Source organism: Cariama cristata, unplaced genomic scaffold, assembly GCF_000690535.1.
Source record: "Cariama cristata isolate BGI_N322 unplaced genomic scaffold, ASM69053v1 scaffold3821, whole genome shotgun sequence".
Taxonomy (NCBI): Eukaryota; Metazoa; Chordata; class Aves; order Cariamiformes; family Cariamidae; genus Cariama; species Cariama cristata.
In genome coordinates, this window is record NW_009600844.1 from 85,880 (window position 1) to 95,818 (window position 9,939).

The 9,939-nt window shown below is 39.0% G+C and overlaps 1 protein-coding gene across 1 annotated transcript; it reads right to left on the reverse strand.

Moving 5' to 3' along the window:
* Positions 1–240: 240 nt before the first annotated feature.
* LOC104169290 (pulmonary surfactant-associated protein D-like) lies at positions 241–4,607 on the reverse strand. Its single transcript, XM_009710178.1, is given in 6 exon segments — positions 241–474; positions 476–627; positions 2,284–2,373; positions 3,050–3,154; positions 3,265–3,268; positions 4,416–4,607. Coding segments are annotated over 6 exon segments (777 nt in total).
* Between the last annotated feature and the right edge of the window lie 5,332 nt (positions 4,608–9,939).

Here is a 9,939-nt window from a genome sequence, read left to right on the forward strand (position 1 = left end):
CGAGCCTGCTGAGCATGCCATAACTTATTAGCCTTACTACCACTATGATAAACGCAATTTAATTCATAATGATTGAAAAAATTAATTCTGTATTTCATTAGGAGATTCAAAACTGAATGTCAAAGAGAAAACAATTACAAATACGCTCTGGTTTTGGTTACTCCAGGCCACCTTTATGGGACCGATCGTCTATATCAACCACAAAATTGAGAGCAAAAACTTTGGGTTTTCTTAGATTCATCAGCTCAAGAAATCACAAATAATTAAGGCACATGGATCTGAATAATTAATGTCATTCCATTTTCCAGAGTCTTGTATTACCGCACAGTCTTCTTTTTTTAGATTATCTGGTTCTCCAGCATTCCAGTTTCTGTAAATTACAGCTCCTCCATTCAGATACATGAACCTGCCTTCAGTCTGTTCGTCACATATCCCCATATAAGCCTGCTTTGAAGGTGTTATTAAGTCTTTTAAGAGAGGCTGTATTCTCAGCCTCATTCTTAGGAGAGGCAAGGCAAGCACTTCCAGCTTTTGCACAGAGGGATTTTCCATTGTCTAAAGTATCTTCTTTTCCAGTTGAAACAAATATTTTTTTCCCAATATTCTTGATGTTCTTTAAAATCAAAGCTAGAAACAAAAGTGAACATAATTCAATTATTTCAAAAATTGATCATGCTATAGTTATTTACCTATATCATAATTGTGCTTCAGAGTAGCTAATACCAGCTATGAACAGACTGTTTGTTGAAGTAGTAGACAGAATCCGATAGAAGTCAAACAAAATAGACATGTGGAAATATTAAGCCCACACTTCAAGAAAACTGGAATTTCACAAGAAATTGCATCACAAGTCTTGTTCTAATGTTTTTCATTTCCAGTTCATATAGTATTACTGCACTTGAATCAGGATCTCTAGGAATCCACCCTCAAATTGCAAGCATGACAAAATAGCTTGCCAGGTTTCAATGCAAAAATCACAGATCAATTAAAATCATACGAAGGAACTGAGATCTGTACCCATCAGCTTTATCACAGAAACAAAAGCTGAGGGACTGTAACAGAATTCAGGCTTTAAAGCAACAGAGCAGAAAGAGGAGACACAGGGACAGGTTTAGTGAGCTGGGGAGCCTGAGTATTTCTCCAGAAAATATAAATTATCTTAGGAGAGGTAGGAATATATAGCTCACATCCTTGACAGGCTTTCATGAAAAGCCAATAGAAAGTGAAGCTCTTGTTCATGTAGCAGATAAAACTGCTATCAGCAATTCTTTTGAAACACAGTTGCTGTCTTTAATGGGCAAGTTATTTTATCCTATTTTCTTTAACAGGTTTCTGGGATTAGTGTGAAGGGAGTCTACCACCTTATAACAATGATACAAAAACTGGGACATATGAGTAGTTAAATTTTCCCCTGACATTGTGGGAATGGTACAAGTGCAATGCTCTTGTGGGCAGGGAACCCCTGATATGCCTCTGTGTCTGGTGAAACCTCCACAACAGTTTCAGACACCCTTTTCTAGGGTGCTGATACATGAGCACAAGAGGACAAAAAGGAGATGGCTGAAGAGATTACTACTACCAGATGTCCAGCCTCTCCATGCTCTTCAATTTCTTGCCCCAATTTCAGGTTAACTTTCAGGGTTTACACATACCTATGGCTTCAAAGCTGTGCTTTCCCCAGGGAAGACACATCTCTGGAAGGATGGCCAGTGTGGAGCTATACGACTTTACTCTGCTGATGCTCATGATGTTGTAAATTGCAGCCTGTATCATTTCCTCCCAAGTTAAATTAAGAACAATGATGGACCTTGTGCTTTTCGTAATGCAGCATTTGTATCAGGGCTAGTAGTGCACTGATGAGACATCCTTTGAAAGTTTTCACACAGAAAGATTTTTCTTGAGAAATTACTTGCAGCCAGGCCCAGGCAGACAGCATCCCAATCCATGTCTACTCATAGAAAATTATCTAGAACCAAGGCAGTAAGAGAAATACAATGTAATGCTTAAAGCACAAGCACCCGGAGAACAGTAGCTGATCCCATAGTCCATGTAACAACGCTTCTCCCTTGTATGTTGGCAAAGTGATCCTTAAAGTTTGGCAGGTCAGTTCAGGACCAATGTATTCAGTGAGGCAGCATTTAATTAATGACCATCTCTCATAAGCAGCACAAGAGAAATTTGTAATATTTGTTTCAACCTACTGTTTTCAGTCCCTTCTCCAGCACAAGCATGTCCACTATTTTACCAGGCCAAAAAGAAAACTAATCAATGATTGGATCTTACCTTTTTTGTATCAATTCAGTTCAGTCTCCAAGACCTGTGCTTTTGTTTCCAAAGCAGTTACTTGTCTCTGCAGGTCATGGGTTACTACAACTAAGAGTTAAGGAGTTCAGTTAGTAATATATATTTAATTAAGTTAAAGTTAGTAATTAAGTTAGTAATTTATATTAAAATGACTACAGAACAACTGTCTCTGAGACGCTTAGCTCTCCTGTAACCCGATGACATGTGAAAGAGCCATTTGGCTTCCAGAGCAGAAACCAGAGGCCACATGACAGATTTGTTCCATGGGAATTTGTCCCACTGGGAGAGCCTTATCCCTGACCAGGATGAATACTTGAGCGGGCTTTGAATTCTCAGGGCTGCCAAAGTCATCTTCTATTCAGAAGGAAAAGCCCAGTTCTCAAAGGCAAAACACACATGTAAACATTTTAAAATGAATTAAAGTTGAAGGAAAAAACCACATGAACAAGCAAAGAATGAAAGAAAAAAAGTCCTATTTATAATATGATGTAGAGGGTTTGTTATTTCACTCACAAACAACAACAAACTAGTGACTCATTCCAGACAATTTTTCCTTCCGGTTATGTTGGTCAACTCATCTTCTATGTAACAGATGGTTTATCTTTCTGCTTCTCACGCCTCTGGAAATCACACCTTTCCTCAAATGATGTTATAAGAATATCAGACACCAACACAAATATTTTTTTGAAAATATACTGAAAGGTTGAAAACCAGATTATAGAAACATGAGAAATTTATTTCTTACTTTCACGTTCTCCTTTTTCCCCTTTCTCTCCTTGTGGTCCTAAATTTCCTTTTATTCCCAGAGGTCCTGCCTTTCCACAGAAACCCTGTAGACCTCTTGATTCTTCTCCTAGAGTTTGATTTAAAATAAAATTGTTTAAATATTTTCTAAGCTTTTCTCCCTCTATGTTTTCTTAGTGCTTAGAGAGAGTACCAAACGCTGACTCTCCCCCTCACCCCCCTGGAAAATAAAAGCATCTCAGGAAAATGGAATTGTTCCTGTGGAAAGCTTCGTTTGCTAGGAAATGCATTACTTCGATGAAAAATTCTTTACTACACCTGCTTATGGCACTGGAAATCCAATGAAATAAACACTGTCTCATGTTATTGCAGAGGTACACATGCTTTAAAACCAGAAAGCCAATATAATTCAGCTGTAATTCCATCACACATCACAATATATCATCTAGAAAATGAGCTAAATCATAAGATTAAGGATACCTCTGAGGCAGTTTGTTCAAACAGATAGTGCTGGCTTTACTTACTTCAGCTGTGAAATTGCAGAGGGCATGCCGACAGTATGTGGACCAGAAAATGTCTCTACAGAATATCAACATATGCCACTGAAATTTTATGTCATAGTTCACATCAAGTGGTATTGATAATGATAGGAGTTTGCTTGGAGATTGAAAAGCAGTTATCTAATTCCAAGATGTGTGGTATAAACACGGTAACACAGACTGGATGCGGTGAGAAGGTATATGATTCTATATGTACTTATTAAGTGTTTAGACAGAAACTGTGATTTGGCAACTTGGGAGAGCAGGTGACTTGGTTCTACCACATGACAGAAAGCACTTGCTGATCTATTTGCTGTTTGCAGCAGTGCATGAAAAAAGTTACCTAATCAACAAATCATGCCTTAGGGGAATTCTGTTGTTGGGACTTAGTGACTATGAAGCAATCAAGTTATGACCATCAGATTAGTAGCCAACTCTAGCAAGCATGATTTCTGTTTTTGAGAGCTGGCCCCTGGAAAGAAAAAGTAATAATCATTTAGTAGTGTATCATAGGAAACTCTGTAAGTGATTCAGAGTACAAATGGTACAATCAGATGAAAATCTCATTACATCTCTGTCTTATGAGCTGCTCTGAATATGTATTGTATTTTTTTATTTATTAAAAGCCAAGTATCCAGAGTAGCGTTACAAATGCAGGAAGTGTTTTCAGCTTCCTGAAATTGTGCAGAACCTACCAAAGGTTAATGAGGCAGAAGAAAAGAGAAGTAAAAAGGTAAAATGACAGAATGAAGGAGCCATGAAACAAGACTAAAGGAATAATAAGGAGTGTCAAAACTATAATATTGCTAACTGGTCATAGTTCTGTACCTGGTTTTCCCTTTCACCTTTAGAACCATCTCTTCCACCTCTGCCTGGTAAGCCATTGACTGCAGGAGCACTGCACTGAATTACAGGGCAGGAATAAATTTTCTTTTCAGGTTTATCTGTGTTAACTGAACTTGTTACTATCAGCAGTGAAAGCCAAAGTACCAAGGCATTGAAAGACTGAAGAAGAGTCATTGCTAAGTCCACAGATCTGTGACAAATCAAGCAGAGTCATTTCATAAATTTCTCATTTACGTCATTTTAAAGGGTTGCCTAGGAAAGAGCTGCCTACATCGCCTAGGAAATACACTCCCATCTTCAAGCAAAAGACCAAGAACAAGGGACAGTGTCTGAACCATTTCATCTAGGCTTTGATTGTATCTTTATGTATGGAAACCAGAAAAGAAACAACCAAGCTTATAAGAATCTGAAAATCTCAAGGTGTAATGAAAATAGCTAATATAGCAACAGTCATCAGTCTCACCGTGTTGCAAATCTATTTCAATGTTTTATTCATTGTGTGTCTAAATTTAAGGCATTTCTCTTCATGCGAAATGAGTCATACAGCATTCCAGTTTGGGATGAATCCTGAACTCTCCAGCTGTTGTGTTTCTGCTGAGACTCTTCTTTCCACAGCTATCAGGATTGCTGTATGTCTAAGCTTAGCGCGATTAAGCTGTTCCTCTTGTTAGCATCTCCACTACTAGCAAATACCCATAGCTTAAAGGACAAAAAGCTTAAGTGCGCTTAAGTAGTAATGATCTGATTACCTCCCAACTTCTCCTCTCAGACCTTGTATATTAATGATACCTTTCTTCCTCAGTATTACACCTTAGAGCCAAAGTCCTCTTGGATCACAGATTTGCAATACTTTGCTGCCCTCTCTGAGCAGAACAGTATCAGGCAGTAACATCATAAGGGCAAACTGTGTGACATTCTTACTGTGGTGCAACTTGTCACTGTCCTTGATTTTAATATGAGGGTCAAATTTGAAGCCATCATGCCCCGTGTATTCTGTGTTTAACTGAAAAATACAAATTGAAGCTACCACAAACATGAGCTGACAAACTTTCATAGTAAATAAGCCATATACTAAAGTCAATTGGCCATATTTTCTCCCAGTTCTACCAGTCAAAATGAAAAACAAGCCTAAGGAAGCACCATTTGGTTGATAGACTGGGGTAAGGAGAGAAAATCAAATCCAGTGTGAATTTTGCTAGTCACCTCAATTATTTCTCTTTATTTTAAACACAGGACAGCCATATTGAAGTCAAGTACTAGGGAAACTGCTCCTCAAAAGCAGATAATGCATTTATACAGAGAATACTCAGGGACAGAATGGTGTTAAACCAATAGATTACATCCTGCTAACAGTCCTCCTCATCAGCTTGCTGTGCCCCAGTAGGGCAGCCTACAAAAGTCCTTTCTAACCAGCACATCTACACCTGCGAGGGTTGCATGGGCTCAGTATGGTCAAATACTTATCACAGCAAAAGAGATCCTAGAATCATAGAATCATTTGGGCTGGAAAGGACCTTTAGAGGTCATCTAGTCCAACCCCCCTGCGGTGAGCAGGGACATCTCTGACTAGATAAGGTTGCTCAGAGCCCCATCCAGCCTGACCTTGAATGCCTCCAGGGATGAGGCTTCCACCACCTCTCTGGGCAACCTGTTGCAGTACTTCACCACCCTCATTGTAAAAAATTTTTTCCTTATGTCTAGTCTAAATCTACCCTCTTTTAGTTTAAAATCATCACCCCTTGTCCTGTTGATCTTTACTTACCAACACCTTTACTTGATCAGTACACAGTGAAACTCTTATTGCACCACTGGCTTCCCTGACAGCCAGCACAACAGAACGTAGTAGAGAAGAAATGGAACAGAAACCTGCTGGATTTTTACAGTGAAGACAAGCCTGCCAAGAGAAAAAAAAAAAACACAAACCCTACATTTCTACTAAAAGCTGTAATTTTGTGCTTTACTTTGGGAAGAGGTTGCTTACTGACTTATCTCTGTCTTGCACAATTCTAATGATTGCCTACCTCAGTCTTACCACCCCTATTTACAGGTACTGCATAAGACATTCTGGGAGCGAGCCCTTTGCTCTTTGCCTGGCCTTGGACACATGTTGGCCGTGTTACAGTACAAATGAACAACCAAAAAATCAGGACATCTGCAGGCACGGAAAGTTTTGACTGTAAGGTTTTTCCCCTTTATTCAGTCAATGGATTAATTTTTCAGTAACCTAGGAGAGGGAAGGATATTTGAGGCTTGCTTGACTGCAGTGACTGCCTTTCCTGCAACGTACTCTGAATTATCCCTGGAAAAAACTTGGCCAACCCAAACATACTTATTTATGTTTGAAAATAGGATGAGGTATTTGGATAAACTGCATGGGGTGAAGCAATATATCTTTAAACTTTTAAGTAAATCACTTACTACTTGTCTTCCTATAATGCTAGTGATACAGTTAGTGATTAGAATAAATTTCTCAACAGAGCTTGCACGGTCCAGCTGGCTATGGTACCATTGTGGGGACATGAAAAGTACAGTAGCAAGAATAGTGTGTTGGATAGTGCCACGGGTAGCTCTGCAAAATTCATAACATAAAATATAATGCTGAGGAAGAGATGTCTCAGGCAATTCTGCTTGCAGAAAATTTCCTTACACAGAGGAACGTCTGTTAGACATCTCCAGCTGCAAAAACCAATTCAAACTCTCCATTCCTGCAGCAGTGTCAGGAGTGATTTTGTTCCCAAGATCCCATTTCTGGGGCTGTTGTTCTCTGATCTGGTGGGGTCAGATAGAGATGTTGTAGGCTGTCAGGCTGCCTTTGTATCTTGCCTGTTCAGAAGCTAGAACAAGTTTAGTCTCAGTAAAGACAAAATTAAAACATCAGTTCAGAGCAGGGCTATTTGTCAGCCATGATTTGATAAAAACATTGTAGAGCAAACATCATTAAACAGAGATTTTGAATTAGAGATCTATTTTTTTTAAATAGGAAGCCAAAATTTCCACACATTGACATTTTGGCCAAGAACCAAATGTAGTCTTTATAGGCTGTCAACACATGGCATCCAGGGCTCATCTTGTAACTTTGTAATACACAAAAATGTCTGGTTTGTTGAGTATCCTTCAAACTTCCCTGAAGGTTGCTTGCCTGTGAAAGCAGAAGTATGAAGCAGGTAGGATTCTCAGGAATTTCCCCACCCTTAGGTTCTTGTCAGGTCAGGACACCACCTTGCTGAAACATAGTTTATCACACAGCAGAAATTTTACTAAGCTGTGGCAAACCCAGCATGTTTTTATGCAGTATCCAAACCTACAGGTTTCAATGCACAAATAAAAATCATAAGGGCAGGTGGCCTAGTATTCACAGATTATTAAATGTCTATCTTCACTGGATTTGTAATTTCCTTTTCTATCTCCTTATTTTTATACATCCTTCCCATCCTCCAGAATTATTTGGTTCTCCTGATTCCAAGTTTGAGTACTGAGTTCCTCACTATTTAGATCCTTGAATGTACCTTCCTTCTGCATATCGTTCATCTGGGGGAACAGTCTTATGTCTGACTGTTCTTTGATATATGGTGCAGCTCTCTGCACATTTCCTTGGAGAAGGATGCAGCTCAGCACGTGTGAACACTTGGCTTTTGAAGTTTCAAACTTGCCTTTAGAGCCATCAGTTTTGAGTATTCTTCACCAGCAGCAATATCATATGGGAATAACAGAAGTGGGAACTATATCCAATTATTTTCATCACAGCATAGCAGGGTGACAGCTTCTAGACACTTGCAAAAGAATATATGGCTAAAGCAGCGGACAGAAATGCACAGCTAGCTCATTGATTCACTTTGATGTCAGACCAACAGAGTGCTCGTATCCCCAAACCAGGAGTTTACGAAGTATTTCAAACTTTTTGTTAAGACAACTGGAGTCAGGATTAAAGACTTTTGAAGAACAAAACCCTAGGAATAACCTTGTTTCAGAAAAACCTCAAACCAGGCATTATAGAGGACCATTCTTAATAGGTGGTCATACAGTGACTTTAATTAGAGCTTTTAGAAAGATACAAAGTGGAAGCTATCCTGTGCAGGAGCTTTTTCATCTGAATTAGTAGTGATTTATCCCTTGCCTCTGCAGCCTACCATGCATCTGTACTTGCACACAGTAGGAAGGATGGAGCAGGGCTGAAGCTCTTCATCCATTTCTTGTCACTTGTCAGCCTGCCACAGAGATTATGCAGATGAACAATTGCTTCCTGTCTTGGGCTAATACCCTGAGTCAGCCCTCACTGATGACAAAATCTTTGGATGTCCTGTGTCCACTCTGTATATTAAGAGCAAGGTAAAAGTATCAACTGCTTGTGAGAGAGAAGGGAATTTATATAGTGGGACACACTACGAACAGTGCTGTAGTGATAACACAGGTAAGCAGGAATAGGTATAATATTGTAATCATTATTACAGAGTCTCACCCTTCGTTCATGTTAGAAATTAGGCAGCATAAACATGAGCATGTATAATACTCTATTTTTATATGTAGACATGAACTCAAAGACCTAAACAAGCAGATCCCAGCAAGTTTCCAGTGGACATTAATGAGAGTTATTCTTTAATTTATTTTTCTGTCCTGGGCCAGATAGCTGACAAACTAGGGATAAAGCGGAATTTTGTACTACCTTCCCCTCCTTCAAACTTCAAATAAGTGCATGTTAGTCTGGACCTAAGCTTATAAGTGGAATTTTGTACCACCTTCCCCTCCTTCAAACTTCAAATAAATGCATGTTAGTCTGGACCTAAGCTTATAAGCAAAAAACTATTCCTGTTTCTTATTAAAAAAAGACTTTGCAGAGGTGCCGAGTCTGTACTTTGGAGTTTGCAAGACGGAGCATATAATCTTTACAGAAGCTGTAAGAGAGTGAGACAGTTCTGAAGCAGACAAGACCAAAAACCCCTGAACAACCTGCTTAACTTGGAGGAAGTTCTGTTTGAGATTCAGACAAAGTTCACAATTCACACAATATCCCTCACTCAGGATACTGACTATTAAGAAAACACCTACCAAGTTTCTCCTCCTCTTTTGAAATTTTGCTGATTGAGCTTCCTGTCACCTGAGCTAAAATAAATCTGAGTTTTAAAAGCATGAGATTCAGAAAGAAGACAACATCAAGGTGTTATTCTTACTGTTCCTAGTCAGCTGTTCTACTTTACTTACATTGTAAAACTTTGGTTATAAACTCAAAAACTTCTGTCTCCACCTTCATAGAGATTTAAGGGAACTTACCTTATACATTTGTGATGTATCTGTGTATGGGCCATCCATCCCTCAAGAAAAGTTTTTCTCCAACCACCAGGCTACTTTTCACCCAGCTTTCTGCAAAGAATGCATCAGTTAGTGCAACTGGAAAACTAAGCACAGTGTAAAATCATGACATCTTTACACCTTTATATTTGAGAGCAGCTACAATCTTGTCCCCATATCAGAAGAATTAGGGAGCTAGAGAGACAGAGGATTTCACAGGGTT